General features: G+C 46.1%; 1 protein-coding gene across 1 annotated transcript in view; it reads right to left on the minus strand.

Annotated features, from left to right (window-relative positions):
* Fig4 (FIG4 phosphoinositide 5-phosphatase) overlaps positions 1-19600 on the minus strand; it is a 115093-nt gene that overhangs the window by 32932 nt on the left and 62561 nt on the right. Inside the window, exons 16-21 of the mRNA XM_038340597.2 lie at positions 18360-18498; positions 11866-11924; positions 10073-10220; positions 7443-7526; positions 5870-6065; positions 2798-2880 (exon numbers count right to left, since the gene is read on the minus strand). Of these exons, the coding sequence (XP_038196525.1) occupies positions 2798-2880; positions 5870-6065; positions 7443-7526; positions 10073-10220; positions 11866-11924; positions 18360-18498 (709 nt within the window). The remainder of the gene's footprint in view (positions 1-2797; positions 2881-5869; positions 6066-7442; positions 7527-10072; positions 10221-11865; positions 11925-18359; positions 18499-19600) is intronic.

A 19600-nucleotide genomic window follows, 5' to 3' on the forward strand; every position in this document is an offset into this window, starting at 1 on the left:
CTCTGGATCTAAGAAGACACAAAGATAGCTCTAGTGACAGCTGGGACAAGAGTGGGCAGATGCAGTCCCTCAACATGTCTTGGCTGCCCCTGGCATAGCTACCCAGTACAAACTTCTGTAGTTTGGATGAAATGTCCCCTGCCCAAAGTCCATGCATGAAAAATTTGTTCCAGAACAGGGCCAATGGTAGGTAGTAGGTAGGTGCTAGGAATCTTAAGATACGGGGGGTCAGAGGTTTTACGTCACTGGGGCATGACAGCAAATAGAGCCCAGATCCTTGTTTTCTCTGTCTTTTTGTGTCCCAGCCATGAGATAAACAACTCTGCTTCAGTATGTACTTCCCCCATGATGTTTGGCTTTGCCACCAGCTCGAAAGCAACAGGGTCAACCAACTATGAACTAAAATCCCCACATCTGTGAGCCACAACAAACATTTCTCTGTAAGCTGATTATCTCAAGTAGTTTTGCTATAGCAGCAGACAGCTGACTTTGCCTCCATCAATGCCTACAGACGATGAGGAGAGCGGAGAACAATGCCTGCACAGGCCTGTGGAAGGAGTCTGGAGGGGACAGGGGGCTGACAGGAAGGATGGCCAGGGTCCCCGACCCTTTCCCCTTTCACAGCAAGCATCAAGAGCTGAGAGGATCAGAGAGCGAGAAAGCACATTGTCTGAATCACAGGATGTCTCCTGGACTGGTCCCTGGACAGCTCTGTGCTTCTAGACTTTAAAGAGACTGATAATCTCTTTTCAAATCAACTACCAAGGTGTTTGAAGAACAAACAAAACACCCCCAAAGCCTTATGTGAACAGAAGACGGTGTAACAATGAGACTTATTCCAGTGTGGGCTGCCCCGCTCTGCAGCCGTCCCTGCTGGACAGCCTGCCCTTCGGCTTGCTCAGGCTGTTTCCAGGGATGCTGAGGCTGACAAAGCCTGTCCTTCACTCCTGAAAGGGGGCAAATGAAGTAGACCTTAGAGTCTGATCAGTAAGGGCTCCAGGCGAAGCCATGTCTGAGGCAAAACCAAAACAGAACAGAACAAAACAAAACAAAACAAAAAACCAAACCACTTTTCTTTGTGTTTCAACCGAGCCAACATTTCAGTCCCTGCCATGCAGATGCTACACTTCAAGAGGCACTGGTGCTCGGTTGCTGGGTCCCCACACTGTCCTTCCTGCCATGCTGCTTAGGGGCATACCGCAACAGTTTCGTCATGGAGTTCCAGAGAGTGGGCAAGTAGGTAGTGGTGCTTCTGAGCCCGGGCTGAGCACATGTGGCTGTGGTCTAAACAACTGACTCCGCTCCTGGTCAGACAGTGACAGAGGTTTACAAAAGTGCCCAGGTGTGAAGGCTGATATTGGAGTCAAGATATGCCACATCACAGGATAGATCTGAGCAGTCTGAAATAAAAACTGCTATTATCCAGGTCAATGCATAGTAAAAGGAAACGTCTGTCCTCCTTACAAAGAAACTGAGGGCCTGTGCTTGCTTACACTGTAGAATTTATATAATGAAAACATAAATGAATTACATGGGGCTATGTTCCCATGGAACATGCAGGCTGTCTGAAGGTTATATTAGGCTCAGGAAATGCTACTGGTGGTCCCGCCAGCTTCTCGACAATTTAAGGGTAAAGGATCCCTGGGAAGATCTAAGAACTCGAGGATTCCCCAGACACACATATGCAGCATCATTTCAGGACACACCTTTCAGTGGATCCCGCCTTCCAGTGAAATCTGGCTTAACCGCACACGCTGAACTAGCACACCTACTCAGCTGTTTCTCCCCATCAGCCACCCAAGGCGCAAAGTGAACGTGACATCTTTAGCCTTTAGTACCCAGGATTCAGTTTCTGAGAAGATACTTGGTTGTACAAACTAAGGAACATAGCTGTGTACTCGTATCTGGCTTCAACTGGACACAGGCAGTACTGATGTGTAAATGTCCCATAACCTGTCACTGGGGGCAGCATCTCAAGTGCTAGGTCTTCTAAGCCCCAGTGCAAACCAGTGTTCCAGACCTGCATCCAGAGCGAGCAGAATCCATCTCCTGTATCACTGTTTCCCTGTTCCAGACCTGCATCCAGAGCAGAATCCATCTCCTGTATCACTGTTTCCCTGTTCCAGACCTGCATCCAGAGCAGAATCCATCTCCTGTATCACTGTTTCCCTGTTCCAGACCAGCACCCGAGCAGAATCCATCTCCTGTATCACTGTTTCCCTGTTCCAGACCTGCATCCAGAGCAGAATCCATCTCCTGTATCACTGTTTCCCTGTTCCAGACCTGCATCCAGAGCAGAATCCATCTCCTGTATCACTGTTTCCCTGTTCCAGACCAGCACCCGAGCAGAATCCACCTCCTGTATCGCTGTTTCCACTTTCCCTGTTTTGTGGTGGCTCACTTTCTCTGGGAAGCAACAACGTCAGCTGAGGAACTGTCTCCATCAGACTGGTTGTGGGGCATTTTCTTGAATGCTGATGGAAGCGAAAGGGCCCAGCTTTCTGCGAACGCTGCTGTGTCTGGGCAGGTGACCCTGGGCTGTGTAATAAGGCAGCTGAGTGAGCCACTAAGAAGCATTCCTCCATTGTCTTTGCTGCTGTTCCCACCTCCAGGTTCCTACTTCAGTCTCCGCCCTGACTTCCCTCAAGGATGGACTGCAGCCTGCAAGCCAAATAAACTCTCTCTTCCTCAAGTGGGTTTGCTCAGTATTTACCACAGCTACAGAAAAGCTATGTATATGTCATAATAACCACACACTTCATTGCTTTGCTTTCCTTTCTGTGTGGAAGTCTCTCACCTGGCGTAAATGGCGAAATCTTCTTCTGACAGGGTATCGCAGAGGTTAATTCCATAGACTTCCTTCATGGGCTGGACCACAGTCTAGGGTTTTAAGAACAGGAATCAGTTAGAATCATCAGATATTCTCCATGCTAATGTCTCCAGAGCTGAAGGAAACGAGTCTAATAATTTTCCTACAAAAACAATAACACTTTTTTTATATTGCTCATTAAACTTCAGCTAACGGCTTTCAAAAGGATCTGTTCCCTGGGAGCAATGGCTCACGCTTATAATCCTGGCACTCGGGAGGTTTGGGCAGAAGAACTGCAGGGAATTTGAGGCTAATCTGGGTTTCACAGTGAGTTCTAGTACAGCAGGGTATGGAGTGAGACCCTACCTCAAGAAAAAACAACAACACCAACCAAAATAACTACACGCAAACCTCAAAAAACTGTGATTTCTCTTTCCTACTAAAGTTGCTTAGTTTAAGGTTTAAAAAATGTGCTAAATAAAAATGGTTGCTGTGTCTAATACAGGAGCTGTAAATTTCTTTTTATTTTTTCTGTCAAAGGACAGACAGTAAACAGTCCGAGCTCATAAGACTATAAGGCCTGTCCAAATGGATTAAAGACCTCAATATTAATCTGAACACACGGAACCTGATAGAAGAGAAAGTGGGAAGTAGCCTACAGCACATGGGCACAGGAGACCGCCTCCTACGTATAATCCCAATAGCACAGTCAATAAGGGCAACATTGAATAAATGGAACCTCCTAAAACTGAGAAGCTTCTGTAAAGTAAAGGACACTGTCATTAAGACAAAAAGGCAACCTACTGACTGGGAGAAGATCTTCACCAACCCCGCACCAGACAAAGGTCTGATCTCCAAAATATATAAAAAACTCAAGAAACTAGACTTCAAAATGCTATTTAGCCCAATTAAAAAAATGGGGTACTGAACTAAACAGAGAATTCTCAACAGAAGAAGTTCAAATGGCCAAAAGACACTTAAGGTCATGCTCAACCTCCTTAGCGATCAGGGAAATGCAAATCAAGTCAACTTTGAGATACCATCTTACACCTGTCAGAATGGCTAAAATCAAAAACACCAATGATAGCCTTTGCTGGAGAGGATGTGGAGTAAGGGCAACACTCATCCATTGCTGGTGGGAATGCAAACTTGTGCAACCACTTTGGAAATCAGTGTGGCAGTTTCTCAGGAAATTCGGGATCAACCAATCCCAGGATCCAGCAATCCCACTATTGGGAATTTACCCAAGAGATGCCCTATCATACTACAAAAGCATTTGTTCAACTATGTTCATAGCAGCATTATTTGTAATAGCCAGAACCTGGAAACAACCTAGATGCCCCTCAATGGAAGAAAGTGTGGATGAAGAAAGTGTGGAATATATACATATTAGAGTACTACTACTCAGCGGTAAAAAACAATGACATCTTGAATTTTGCATGCAAATGGATGGAAATAGAGAACACTATCCTGAGTGAGGTAACCCAGACCCAAACAGATGAATATGGTATGTACTCACTCATTAGTGGATTCTAGGCATAAATAAAGGATATTGAGCCTATAATTCGGAATCCTAGAGAAGCTAAATAAGAAGGTGAACCCAAGGAAAAACATATAGTTATCCTCCTGGATATTGGAAGTAGACAAGATTGCCAGGCAAAAATTGGGAACTTGGGGGTGGGGGTGGGGTAGGGGAGAGAGAAGGGGAGGATGGGGAGAGCTTGGGGGGAATGGGATGGTTGGGATGTAGGATGGGTGGCTATGGGAGCAGGAAAGTAGATATCTTAATTAAGGGAGCCATTTTAGGGTTGGCAAGAGACTTGATGCTAGAGGGGTTCCCAGGTATCCAAGGAGATGTCCCCAGCTTATTCCTTGGGTAGCTGAGGAGAGGGTGCCTGAACTGGCCCTATCCTATAGCCACACTGATGAATATCTTGCATATCACCATAGAACCTTCATCTGGTGATGGATGGAGATAGAGACAGAGACCCACATTGGAGCATTGGACTGAGCTCCCAAGGTCCGAATGAGGAGCAGAAGGAGGGAGAACATGAGCAAGGAAGTCAGGATGGTGAGGGGTGCGCCCACCCACTGAGACGGTGGGGCTGATCTAATGGGAGCTCACCAAGGCCAGCTGGACTGGGTCTGATGGAGCATGTGATCAAACCGGACTCTCTGAATGTGGCTGACAAGGAGGGATGACCGAGAAGCCAAGGACAATGGCACTGGGTTTTGATTCTACTGCATGGACTGGCTTTGTGGGAGCCTAGTCTGTTTGGATGCTCATCTTCCTAGACCTGGATGGAGCGGGGAGGACCTTGGACTTCCCACTGGGCAGGGAGCCCTGACTGCTCTTTGGACTGGAGAGGGAGGGGGAAGGGGAGTGGGGGGAAGGAGAAGGAAATGGGAGGAGGTGGAAATTTTTAATAAAAAGGGAGAAAAAAGACTCTATGGCCTCTGTTGCTACTACTCAGCTTCAGCATATTGTGTCGGCCACCACATGCAATGGGAGCGAGTAGGCACAGCTGCTCTCCAGTACAACTTTATTTTCATGACAGGCAGCAGGCTGGATCTGGCCAATGTCAGCTCATCACTCCTGACCTAACAGGACTGGTTCTTACCACATTGTGACTTTTAGTTATTTCTAGAAAGCAGCTTCCCTCAAAGCTAGGCTATCGGGTCCTCTGCTGTTCTGTCCACTTGTTTTCCTTACGATGTTAGCAAATTGAATTGGACGGGACTCATTCCCACAGGGCTATTCAAAGGCAGGTCCCAACCCTGCAGGCCAAGTGTCCACTGGGGAAGAAACAGACATCAAGTGGACAAGACACCCTTAAAGCTTCTGGAGTGGTAGAATTGACCACGACCGAGAGCAGCGCAGCCCGGAGGACTTCCAAGGTCAGTGCGGAACGCAGTCATTCTATGCTGTGCCTGGAGCACGGAACATGTGAGCGGGAACCGTGACATTTTCCTGCTCTCGGCCTTTTAAGTGAAAGCAGAATGCTAAAGATCATTTTCCAGAGCCTGGGGCTGGCTCAGGCACGCTTCCTGCCCCCGCACCTCAGTCACTTTGGTGCTGTCCCCAGTGTCTGTCATCTTCACGGGAGTGGAGCGCTGAGACACAGAGCCTTCATCTTCCCGGTCGGTGCCAGAGTCATCCTCGGAGCTGCTGGACACGGCCTCCTCGCTGGGGGGTGGCGGGGCGCTTGCTGCTGTTTTCCGCTGTAAGACGGCTTCCTCTCGATTGCTTTTGTTTCTTGAAAAGAGAAGAATATGAACGTGAAGACTCTTCAGGCTAAACCTTTAGCCACCAGTGTGGACGGATGTTCCCTAAGCCCATATTGGACTGAAGCCCAAGAACATGTGAGAAGCTAGTGTCTGGATTCCAGTCTTGGAGTGGAAAGCCTCATACTTACCTTCCACACACTGAGATTGCTGTCATTTAAAAATAAGCCAAATGTACCCGAGGAGAGCGGAGGCCTTCTCACCACTTGGCTCCTGCACTTTCTTCTGGTAACTGAAATTGGGGTTTTCTACATTTCTGATTCAGTGCTGGAGATCTCAGGGATGGGACTCAGAAGCTCCAGCTTACAGAACAAGTATATTACAGACCGAGTCATCTCCCATGTCCTGCCCAACTACTGCTAAAATATTTCAATAGATGTTACTATAAACACAGTCATACTTGGAAACATCCCAGGAAAGACAAAAAGCAGTATGTCTCACTAGAGTTTGATACTGTCAAAAACAATTCCATTCTGGCCTTTTCCAACTAAGACTTAAACCTGATAGTTTCTGTGCTACACCTCCGCCCACGTGGCCGGCTGCTTTTCCTGCCTGCGAACACCTTGGCTGAAAACTCCTCAACACTTCCCTTCTTTTAAGCGGCTCTTAACATCTGGTCAGGGTTTAATGTAAAGTTCCCAAGAAGTCATGGGTTTAAGGCACAGAAATGATACATTTTGAAAATATTTGTATATGACCCCGTGTATAAATTACACATAGTTAAAATTCAATTGTATATCCACTAGATACAATTGGGATACTCTATCTACAGTCTTGCTGTGACTTCCAGTCCAAGTGGAACATCAATGTTTCCATTGTACCTGGGCAGGTCAACTGAGGTGAACTGAGGTGACCGAGGTTCTTCGCCCTGAACCCTACATGCTTCACTCCAGTCTCCCAGGGAGAAGATGTAGACATGGAGTGTTCTCACCATACTGTTAGACTCAGTAATTTCTTCCTGCAAGCAATGTTTTAGCCATGCACAGAAAACTTATCAAGTTCTCAGAGTACACCTGAGTTTACATTTAGAAGCCAACAAAAATCAATACAATACGTACAAATTTTAATTACGTATTCTATGTTGAGAAACATCTGTCCTCATCTTCACCCCATATGTTATGTTCCCAGTTTAAAGTAACAGAATATACCACGTTGCTGAGATTACCATGAATTCTATTTTCCACAATGAACATTCTAATGACCCGGGTGCTATACATCAGCTACCGGTACAGATGCAACAAACAGACTTGTATGCGATGTGACATCATTGGTTCTGCATGGAAATACTACTGCAAGCACTACTATTTTACATGAATCTTTAAATTTCCATTCTATATGCAAATCTTACCCCAGTACAGATTTTCCGGTTTCATCTGGTTTTCGCACAGTAAATGGACTTGGATCGATGCCAACAGTCTTAGGCATAAAATCACTAGAAAAAGATGGAAAAAGGTAAAAGACCATATAAATCACCGTCTATGAAAAAGATGCTGCATCCACCTCAGCCCACACTCACTGTGTTCTGCTAGCCTTGCCCCTGGGTCTATACATATTCTAACACAAGTACCCACAAGCGCTTTAGCTGATAGAGGTGCAAAAAGCCCACGCACTAACAGCTCTGGGCAATGTCCAGACTGCGGTGCCTCCTCTTAATTGCAGGAGCCCAGCTTTGAAGGCAACAGTGTGTGTGCTGGGAAGTGACGACATCTAAGGCATGGCGAGAATGTATACTGCCTGGTTAAATATCACAATTCGTTCTCTAGTAAATACACCAGTGGCCAAACACTGTCCCGTTCAAGTCTATGCACTGTAATTTTAAGCCAGGCCATTAAAGAAGGTAGACATAATGATCAAACCACAGCGGTATGAATTAAAATAGCAATAGCCACCTCATTGAGTCAGGGCTAATAATTCATAACACTACTGTTGGAATCAGTGGTGTTTTAATGAAAATGTCCCCATAGACTCACAGGGATGCCACTACTGGGGGTGTGATCTTATTGACAGGGTGTGTCACTGGGGGTGGGCTTTGAGGTTTCGGGAGCTCAAGCCAGGCCCAGTTTCCACTCTCCCACCACCTCCCCCACCCCCGTCTCCTGATCCAGACTTACAACCCTCAGCTAACTCTTTAACACTGTCTGCTTGCACGCCAGCATGCTTCCCACCATGATGGTAATGGACTAAACCTCTGAACTGTAAGCCAGCTGCAATTAAGTGTTTTCCTTTATAAGAGTTTCTGTGGTCATGGTGTCTCTTCATAGCAACAGAAATAACACAGAATACTTTTCGTCGAAGCTGATTTAATATTCCACTCACTGAGATAAGCCTTGGTTTCTTCCTCGGCATTGAGGCCTATCTTCCTGTCACCACAGAAGCCAGGCACACCACAGCTGTGCCAACAGGGCAGTAGTCCAGTGAGTTCTGCTAATCCCTGGCTTCTGGTGAGGGTCTCGCTCCCAAGCTGTGCCTGAATGCTACATCTGTGTGTGGTGGGGTGGGGATGGGGGGATCTTGGGTCTGGCTCAAAATGTCTACTTAATTTTATCTTACTAGTTTTCTGTTTTGTTTTCTTGAGGCAGGGTCTTGCTGCATAGACAAAGTTGGTCTTGAGCTCACTCCATAACCCCCGGCAGCCGTGAACTCACAGCAATCCTCGTGCCTCAGCCTACTGGATGCTGAGATAACAGACCTGTACCACCACATTGGCCAAATGACTATTTAATAGTCTGAAAATGTCTTGGTAAGCAATTATTTTTTTCTTTCTTTTTAGACATAAAGGAAGAAGAATGAGTGGGAGGAGGAAAAGGAAAAACATTTGCAGATTTCACATGTGAGTGTGCTTACTAAAATGTATGTGTGGCACAAACTCACACTCTCGGCTGTAACAGGCACTTCTAGCACGTGCTCGTGCGGAGCCCCGAAAGCCTGAGTCACCAGCTCTGGAGGTTTAGAGGGTGGGCTCTGTCTTCATTCGTCTCTCACACTACAAACCAGTGCCCTTTAAGCCGTCTATTCAGGGCTCCTCGTTCACTTTGGTGCGTATTTTCTGTTGGTGATCTTGCTGTTTAAACTGGTCCCCAGCACACGGCTGTGGCTATGATGTTTCTAACCATAAGAAGCCTGTGATGCGCCCTGTGCAGAGAATGTGTGTTAGACAAGCTTGAGCTATACTGCTGTCAGCTATTAGTACAGTGCCAGGAAGGAGGGAAAAGACGGGAGAGTGGAGCAGGGGAGAGGCGAGGAGGGGAGAGGGGGGCAGGGGAGAGGTGAGGAGGGGAGAGGCGAGGAGGGGAGAGGGGGCAGGGGAGAGGCGAGGAGGGGAGAGAGGAACAGGGGAGAGGAGAGCAGAGGAGAGGCGAGAAGGGAAGAGGCGAGGAGGGGAGAGGGGAACTGGGGAGAGACAAGGAGGGGAGAGAGGAGCAGGGGAGAGGCGAGGAGAGGAGAGGGGAGCAGGGGAGAGGCGAGGAGGAGAGAGGGGAGCAGAGGAGAGGTGAGGAGGGGAGAGAGAAGCAGAGGAGAGGCAAGGAGGGGAGAGGGGAGCAGAGGAGAGGCAAGGAGGGGAGAGGGGAGCATGGGAGAGGCGAGGAGAGCAGAGCAGAGGATGTGAACATGAGGATCAGAAAACCTGGGTAACTTCACTGAGGTTACAAAGACAATGGCTGACCTAAGATGAACACCCCAGCTTTTCTAACATGGTGAATCCATGTTAGCCCTCAACTTCTACATTAAGTAAAAAACACTGAGTTGATTCCAAATGGCAAGTTAGGGTGAATGGGACATCTTTCAGTAAGAGCAATTAACCCAGTTGAACACTGAGGGAGTTGGAGTGACAGGCTGCCCATCTCAGGAAGCATTCTGACTCAAGGCCCACTGCTCAGCAGCTTGCAGGACAGAATTCTGACAAAGACAGACACACCTCTAAGTCTAGAGAAATGAGAGTTCCCCTGCGCTTACAGCTTTGCAGTATCCACCACATACCGTGCTGAACTTGTCATGGCCAAGCAAAACGTCTCATCAAAGCTACTCAGTTCATACGGCCGGAAGAACTCATTGTGAATGTCTATCTCCTCTTCACATCGGTGGAATTTCTTCACGGTCAGCTTCTTTAAGTTTGCAGCGCAGATGACTGAGGGGAAACGTCTGTTACTCAAAACACTTGGTACCGCCAGCACACATCTGCACAACTGCACACCACCACCAGAGATCAGAGAAGGCCCCATCGCATCCTGTGCCGGACACGGCTTTGACCAACTCACTCAGCTCTGGTACCCACTACTTACTCAGGAGAGAGACTCACATCCAGAAAACAATTCATATCTTCCTGTAACCGCTTCAGGAGGGTCTCAGAGGTCCAGGGAGGAGTAGAGAGCTACTTCGGAAATTTAATTACTCCTTCCCTCAAATTCCCTTTTACTCTCACATCCCCCACCCCTGCAGTCCAGCTTAAACCAACAGACTGCAGCTCGTCTCTAAATCTCTGTTACTACTGCTATTCATAGCCTATCAATGGTCATTGTTAAAGTCCATTCTAGGCCAGCGAGACGGCTCAGTAGGCAAAGGGACTTGCAACCAAGTCTAATGGTGTGCGTTCCATCTGGGACCTACATGGTGAAGGAGAAGACTGGATCCCATGATCTCCACACATCTCCCATGGTACACACACTCAAACATACATACATGCCCACACAAAAATAAAATAAATAAAGCGTGTTCCTTTCTCCTAACCAACCCACCTCAGCAACATTATTAATGATTTTGTACAGGGCTTCAAGTTGCATATATTTGGGAAATGAATTAATAATTTAGTAACAACTTAAGAAATCTTTGGCAACCAGTTATGAACTTCCCCACTCAAAATTCAGATGCAGAACCATGGCTTAAACAGAATCCTCATCTACTATGCTTTTGAAAATGCAAAACTGGTTGCCCAAGGTTGAGATAATTAATTACTAATATAATCATACAGTCAGGACTATACTATATCTAAAGTTGGAGAACTGTTTTGGGAAACATTCTATTGTTTTTCTATTGTTATTCTATTTTAATGTATTCCTTTATATAATTTCTCCTGCATTTCTGACACATTAATAAAATTGTTTAAATATGATTAGAAAATACATACATACATATATACATACATATATACACATGAATACACACACACATACCTTTTTCACCACTTAACTATAGAAAAAAATATTTAATTTAGGCTTACTTCCTCTTCATCTCTCTAAGATATAATAAAAATTAATATAAAATATCATCAGGGGGCTGGTGAGGCGGCTCAGAGGTTAAGAGCACTGGCTGATCTTCCAGAGGTTGAGTTCAATTCCCAGCAACCACATGTTGGCTCACCACTATCTATAATGAGATCTGGTGCCCTCTTCTGGCCTGCAGGCATACATGCAGGAGGAACACTATATACATAAAATATAAATCAATCTTTTAAAAAAATGCCAAAGTAGTAATTTATATTCAAAAAGGAAATATAATCAGACCTAATTTTAAATGAACTACCATACCAACCAAATGTTTGTACAGCCTATCTAAAAACTCTAGTCTACAACACAGGGAGGCAGGGCCTACTCAGAAGTATAACCCTCTCTTCCTATAAGACACCAAGAGATGTCATAGTCCCCTAACAAACAGCAACATAATGATGACTCCACGTCTTTCCATAAGCTACCATATCAAATGCTAACGCCTTAACCCTGTCTAGGCATAGCTCCAAAATATGTGGTAGAGAATCTAAGAGAGAAGCAGGTACTCACCTTCATCATAAGGCAGCGGCAAATGCTTTATCACCTCCGGGGTCCACCAGTAAGTGTAGCTACAAGGGTGAAATGGACAAGAGGGACCAAATGTAAACGCTGACTTTCTGCCGTTCAACAGGTAAAAGTTGCTGCCCTCTACTTCAAACAGCTCATCTGCAGAGCTTTCGGCACGGTGGGTCTGCATGCGCTAAACTGCTCGTCGTGCGCTTTGCTGCTATGTGCCCATCGCCAGAGACTTGAAAAGCTTAGTTTTAGCTAAAAAAGCAGATCTGTAGAGACTATGCAGACTCAAGGTTATTCCTCTGGGTACTATTCACCTGGTGAACAATGAGACCGTGACCCAAGTCTAGTTATCTGGAAGCTAAGGTTACTTTCTACTCTGCTATTGGATATGTCAATAAAGCAGATCATTGGAATCCTAAGGAGCAAACGGGGAGCCCTAAGGAACTAGTTCCCTTGGGGCACTCCATGAGCTCTGTCCATTCTAGCTGAAACACGGACCACTTATGTGCAGAGGCAGAGCCAGGGCAGAGAACATCAACTGTCTGGGCTTCTGCCGGGAGATTCATCTCTGATATATGCAGAGAATCGGGACAAATCCTGAAACCCCTTCTCTCTCAACAAAGAATTTAATCATAAATCGAGTTCTAATGAAATAGAGATTCCATGAGAAAGAGCCGTGCCAAAATTTGTGAACACTAGACAGTGAAATAATACGTACAAATTTAAAAGAAAGTCAATTTCCAATAGCTTAAAAATACAGCTTTTGGCTCAAAACACTGCAAAGAAAAAATTTAATACAGTGGGTTTTAAGAGATAAAATGCTAAAATTACAATCACGAGTATTCCTAATTATGAAAAAATGGAGGAGCATCCAAATGCCACTGGCAGGATGTCTCCTAGAGATGGCAAACAGAACCCACCCTGGAAAGGAGAGGAACCATTGCAGGGGACCCAGGGTGTGAGCAGTGCTGACAGGAAAAGCCTTCCTGGGATTTAATCAGGACTTTTGTCCCAATTCACTGTGCACAGGTATCCTTTGGCCTTCCTACAAATCAAATCCTGAGCTGGAAGACTGGCCCGGGGTTCTAGAGTTTTGACAGGAAGACTGGCCTGGGGTCCCCGAGTTTTGACATGCCACCGGGTGACCCTGCAGGTTTCCAAGCTGCTTTCTTAACAACAGGCCTGGCACCATGAAAAGACCTGGGAAGAGTCTGCCACTTACAGAGGGTTAATTTAATTGTTCAATGGTTTTCCATCACCTATACTGTATCAGACACTGCCCAAAGCATTTAAATTACTACACTGGAAATAACAGCCGCACGCAAGGTAGGAGGGAGTGTGTGCAGCCCAAGCAGAGGATTATCTCTAGTTAAGGGTCCTGGTGCAGGTGAGATGCGAATCTTACTCCATTGGAGATGGGTACATGCATTCTTCTCTGTGTCGTTACAATTTCAATGCATGTGCTGCTGAATGCATGTGCTGCTAAATGCATTCTTGATGCCCCAAAGTAAGAGGAAGAGTAAGCTCCCAACAACCACATGTCAGCAAAGGTGGCAATAACACCAGCAAAGTCAGATTCAAGTTTTCCGTAGAGATAGGTTATGAGTAACCTAAGAAGATACATTTGCATATACAAATAAGCCACACTCATGCTAATTTCATTTTCTTTTGTGGGCAGAGAAAGACAGGGCCCAGCTATGAGAAGGGTGGAGTGCACGGGGAACACATGCACGTGAGGCAGAGTGTATTTTTTATTCTCTGATGACCCAACTCAGGCAAAGGAAGAAAGCAGAGAAGATATCAACTAGTATATGAAGAACTCACTAAAACTATGTTGCTTATAGTTGGTTTGCTTAGGAAAAAGAAGCAAACATTGTCTAAAGAACGAGTTTTAACTTAGAACATACTATACAGACATGATGCTTTGAATACAAATGGTTCCCAGAGGCTCATATATTTGAATGTTTGGTTCTAAGTTGGTGGAACTGGTTTTTTTTTTTTTTTTGGTGGGGGGGTTCTTGTTAGAGGATGTGTACCACTGGAAGTGGGCTTTGAGGTTTCAAATGCCCATGCCAGCCGCCCAGCCCTCTGTCCCCTGCCTGAGGACCAGAAGTAAGCTCTCCGCTACTTCTCTATTGCTCTTCCTGCCTGCTTGCTGCCATCCTCCCCACCATGATGATAGTAGACTCACCCTCTGAAACTGAGCATGCCCCACAATTAAATGCTTTCTTTTCTTTTATAAGTTGCCTTGGTCATGATGTCTCTTTACAGCAACGGAAAGGTTAACTAAGACAGACGGATAACTAGAATTAAGAGATACTGTTGTACTGGTGATTTGAGACCAGGCTGAAAGTTTTTACACGATATTATTAGACTACATTTCTCTAAGTAATATAAAATGACTTAAAAATATTTTTGAAAAGCCTATATTCGGGGCTGGAGAGATGGCTCAGAGGTTAAGAGCACTGACTGCTTTTCCAGAGGTCTTGAGTTCAATTCCCAGCAACCACATGGTGGCTCATTACCATCTGTAATGAGATCTGGTGCCCTCTTCTGGCCTGCAGGCATGGAGGCTGAATGCTGTGTACATAATAAATAAATAAATCTTTAAAAAAAAAAAAAAGAAAAGAAAAGCCTATATTCTGAGTGGGTCTCAGGAAGAAAGCCCATGAAACAGACATGCTGTGGAGAGGGTGAACTGAGACAGACAGAGGATGAGAGAGAGGACAAGATCCATCTTATCCCTTCCATCACTTCTGCCACCAGCTGCACTTGCTGGAGGGGAGAGAGCACCGGCACAGGGCGGAGCCCTGCTCTGGGGCTAAGCATCACCAGACAAGTGACTGGATGGTGGGAATTTATTCCTTTGTGTGCAACACCCCTTAAATCTCCCTCTTCTCAGTCCCTAGAATTCAGAGAGCTGAATTCCACTGGATTCCTCAGCTTACAGAGAATTTTAAGATGAACCACTTTTAATTCTACAAGCTACCTCGAGATTTCTTGAGAACAAGATACGTTAACATGAAGAAAGCAGTCAACATCACTGAACAGGACAGACACACGGACAGGGCAACAGCATCCTTAAGACCCACAACTGCTTGAAGAGCCCAACCGTGAAGTGCCAGGCAGTATGGCGTGGAGGAAATTATCAGATGGCACACCACAGCTTCAGCTTACTGTTCCTCATCCAAGACTCGGACTGAGATCAAGATGGAAAGCTGATTAAATCTGAAGAAGTATTTTATAGGAGTATTTGATTAATAAAAGATATAGTGAACAACGTTTTCTTTCTTGTGGAGACAAGTGTGTACTGGCATGACAAGAACGGTGTTCCCGTGGTGGTGTGACACGGCTAGGGACGTGGTGGCTCGAAGAGATCAGGATCTCAGAGAACACTGTCACAGCAGGATGCTGGGAAACAGCTACAGCAGCCTTACACTTAAGGACAAGCAGAGGATGCAGACACTGAGGGGTGGTACCCGTGGTCTCACAAACACTGGCCAAAACCAGGTCGACCTCTGACCCCTACCACTGGCATGGCCACAGCTTAGGATGGACTTTAACGTCAACTGACTACACACAGGGAGCGTGCCACGGACACTGGAGTCCCCGAGGAACAGATGGAGCATCAGGCAGGGGCTATTAAATCTGAGGAAGAGATTTTGAATGTATGAATTTATCTTTAAACATTTAGGACTCTCGAGCTGACGAGGGAATCATCCTCCAAAGGGCTTGGTAGGTTAAGGGGTGAGCACAGAAGATTTCAGTGAAGCGGATCTCAGGCCAAGGTGAGAGCAGCCGTGTAATAATAACCACCACCTGCTCACAGAGGGCAGAGGTGCACTCTGGGCTCAGACCTAGGCTGACCAAACATGGGGTAGATGGCGACTCCCCAGGTAGACAGGAAACTCACAAACCAGCCTGAGCAGGGCCAGAAAATCAACTCAAAAAAAAAAATCAATGAAATAATTGATGTGTGATATCTAAAACCAGGCTGGGGACACTATAAGCGTGTCATTGGCATCTGAGGTAATATATGACATATTAACCAGGCTTCGAGCGAAGGTTCAGGGAGTGGTTTGAGCACTTCAGCACACATGGCATTCCGGGTAGCAGTGCAGAAGCAGTTACTGGAAAACCACCTGAAGCCTTGGTAGAGTGGGTTGTGTGCCCCGCCCTCCCCCGTTATCAGTAAACGCATTACAGTATTGGTAAGCAGTGTAGATACAGGACAGCCACCGAGTCTGAAAATGCAGATGAATATATGACCAAGTGTCGATTGCTATGACATTAACAAATGACGAAACAGTGACCAAGTTTCCAGATGTTATGGGATCCTGCGTGATTTTAATAAATGCTGAAATGTACAGGGTGCTTCCTGAGAGAACAACAGCATCAACACCTACGGGACTCACTGTGTACTAAGCTCTCCAATGGTCTCAGCTGGTCCCCAGGGAAGCACAGTTCTCTTGATTAGGAAGCGGAATTAGACCAGTTGAATGACTGTAAAAGGTGGTTCGGGTATCAACGAACAGGCGGTGTACCAGGCCCAGGGCTTCAAGACTGCGCTTTTCACCTACGCCGTAAAATGACCTGAGATCCAGCGCCATCTCCTTCCCACTGACGAGAAAACAAGGTCCCAGGGCCAGGAAGGGGTCCCAGTGCCTATTCCCAGAAACTCGAACTCAGTGCCAAGTGAGCTAGCCTGAGTCCCATGCTCTTGTCTGTTGTTGCCTCTGGTTTAACCGTTGATTTCTGTAGGGAATGACCCCACACAGCTGGGTGACAACTAAAAAATCCCCAACCAGACACTGAAATCACTCAGCGTGACAAGCTCGGTTTACAAGGAACATCAACTGATGGTTTATATCAAACAGGCCCTGGTATTGAAGGAAAAACAAGTACAGTAGTAATAGAGTGAACCCCTCGATAGAACTGTGGGGCTTGGAACTGCTCTTGCTGACTCATTTAAGTAGCTGAATGATCTCAGTCAAGGCACACTCTTCCTGCACCCCAGCTTCCTATTTGAGGAAACGGGGGTGTAACACCAGCTTCGTTTTGTTCCCACACATAGACCCCCAAAACTACCCGCTTCAGTTATATAACCCAAGGTAAGCTCGCAGCGATATACTTGGGAACGAATAGATCGTTTCTGCAGTAGGAGCTGGCGTATTAGCCGGTTCCAAGTTGCATCTTAAAAGCTTCAGTACTGGGCAATGTAACATTTCAGAAAATCAACATATTGACCTCTAGTCAAGTACAGTGAAGTGAAATACCAGTGTTTACACACACATCATAAACAACAGCTATAATTTTAAAACTTACAGAGCTTTATTTATAGAGAAAAAAGATCATGAATTAAGGTGTTTATTCCAATATGAGCTGGTGAGAAACCTATAAACCCTGAGACTTTGCTAGCAGGTTAGATATTTCTGCAGCAACACACAGTTTATGACTGTCTGTGATGTGCACACAGTCACAGGCGGGCAGTAACTCAGTACTGATAAGTCAACTCTACTATATCAACCTGACTCTGTGAGCAGAAAGTGCTATGGGAGAGTCTGATGTCCGTGCGCACTTTGAGAGGAAACGAGCCATGCTTCAACTTCCCATGTACTGCTCAAGAGGCACAGCTGATCACATCAGCATAGGACCCTTACTTAAAACACTAAAGAACCCCGTAGCTAGGTGCTAAGGGCGACTCTGTGAGGCGGGCACGCAGCCATTTGCATCTTGCACATGAGAAAAATGAGGCTCCGAGAGGCGTCTGCAGCCACACGCCTGCAGCTGTTCCAACTCAGATTTATGCAGCTTGCCAGCTCACATCGTGTGACACCATATTAAGTTCCCCTGCTTCAGGGCAACTGCTCATTTCTTTTCAGGAAGATCTTATGAGCTAAAAGGCTGACACACATCTCACTATGGAGGCCAGGCTGGCCTCAGGCTTGCAGCAATCCCACCACATCAGCCACCCTTGGGCTAAGATTAAAGGCACACGCCTCCATGCCTAGCTCTTCTGAGAATATCCTTACTAATTCACTGATCCCAGACGCCTGCACTGGGGAACGGCTCCAGAAGGCCAAACTGTCGGAAGTGGCTATGTGCTACTGGAACCACTACTCAGGTTGCTGTTTGGACTCGGAGCGCTTGAGGTCGGAAGACAGAGCACCAGCAGATAATCACAACTTCGATTTAACAAAGGAAACACTGCTCAGTTGTCGCTTGCAAACTCCAAGACTGACAAGCTGAGGCTTGGATTTCTTTCTGAGTTATGGGAAACATTCGAGAATGAAGTTGCTGGCTTGCTTTGGGGGATCTGCACCACAACCCATGACAGAGTCCTGAAAATTCATCTGGAAACCACCAAGCCCAGAGCCACAGCACACATGCTAAGACTCCTTGCTGGTCCCTATGTGCTCATCTCATGCAACAGTTATTCAAAGCAGCAGCAAGTCTGAGTTCACACGGCAGGCTGGGGGAGCAGTTACCTCCTTCTCGTTGGTAAAAGGCGCATGGTGTTTTTGTGGTGCAGGTAGAAGTCTGTGGGGAGCTCCCAGAGATGAGGTTTCCCTTCTGTGGGGTGGAAAACTCCCAGGAAGAGGTTGATGGAATCTTGTCTATCTGCATCTAAAAAGCAAAAATATGTATTTCAAAAAACCCATTATTGATGCAGTCACCCCAGGAGGATATTGTCCCAGAAGACAGGGACCCAACTGTAGTTGTACAGACCAGATCTCTATGAAGACGCATTTATATACTCTACACACACACACACACACACACACACACACAGAGAGAGAGAGAGAGAGAGAGAGAGAGAGAGAGAGAGAGAGAGAGAGAGAGAGAGAGAGAGAGAGAGAGAGAGAGAGAGAGAGAGAGAGAGTGTCATCCATGTTCTGAGGAGGAAAACCTTGCTTGTGAACAATGCTTCCTTCTTGCCCAATGCCTCTCATAAATAGGGGAGAGGGGATATAGAGCCTTTCTTGAACATTAGCTTAAAAGTCACACAACACTTAGAGTGGCTTTATTTTTAAAAACAAAAACCTATCATCAGCATCTGTTAATTTGTCTCAAGTAAACACCATACTTTGTTCTAAAGACAGAATGACCCAGTTCCTATAGAAATTCTTCTGCTGACCTTGACCAAGTCAGCCGCAGAGTTCTGCTTTGATCCCTTCTTCAACAGAGACACTGTTCATAGCATTTCTGCCCCTCAGCTGGAAAGCTGGCCTTTGTGGTGACAATGAAGACAGCACGGGCACATGAATAGTGTCCTCATCCTAACTCTTTATCCACCCCAACACTGTCCTCCCACACCTGCCATCACCTGACAACCTGACTGGCATATGCCCCGTGTCCCTTTCCTCGTGATGTTTTGTGGCAAACAATCACACTTGAAGTGATCATGGTGTTCACCTTCCCCAGGCTACACGTTCTCCTGCCTGGCTCCCTCTGTCACTCCCCCTCAGTTCCTTCTTCCCACTCTTGTCTCAGAGGCCTCGATACCCAAGTGTTTCACAGACAGAACGACCTCCTTCTGAAACAGTGGAGGATGAAGAGGGACACACAGGAGAAACGCCTGCTGTGGGACGGATAACATCAAATGTGTTTGCTTCCCGCAGCTACAGCAAACGCGTACATCTGAAATTAGTACTGGGTTATCTTGACATTTTAGCAAAAACAAATGAAATATCAGATATGTATGCCTATTATTAGTAGTTTGACAGGA

The sequence above is a fragment of the Arvicola amphibius genome, chromosome 8, assembly GCF_903992535.2.
Source record: "Arvicola amphibius chromosome 8, mArvAmp1.2, whole genome shotgun sequence".
Classification (NCBI taxonomy): domain Eukaryota; kingdom Metazoa; phylum Chordata; class Mammalia; order Rodentia; family Cricetidae; genus Arvicola; species Arvicola amphibius.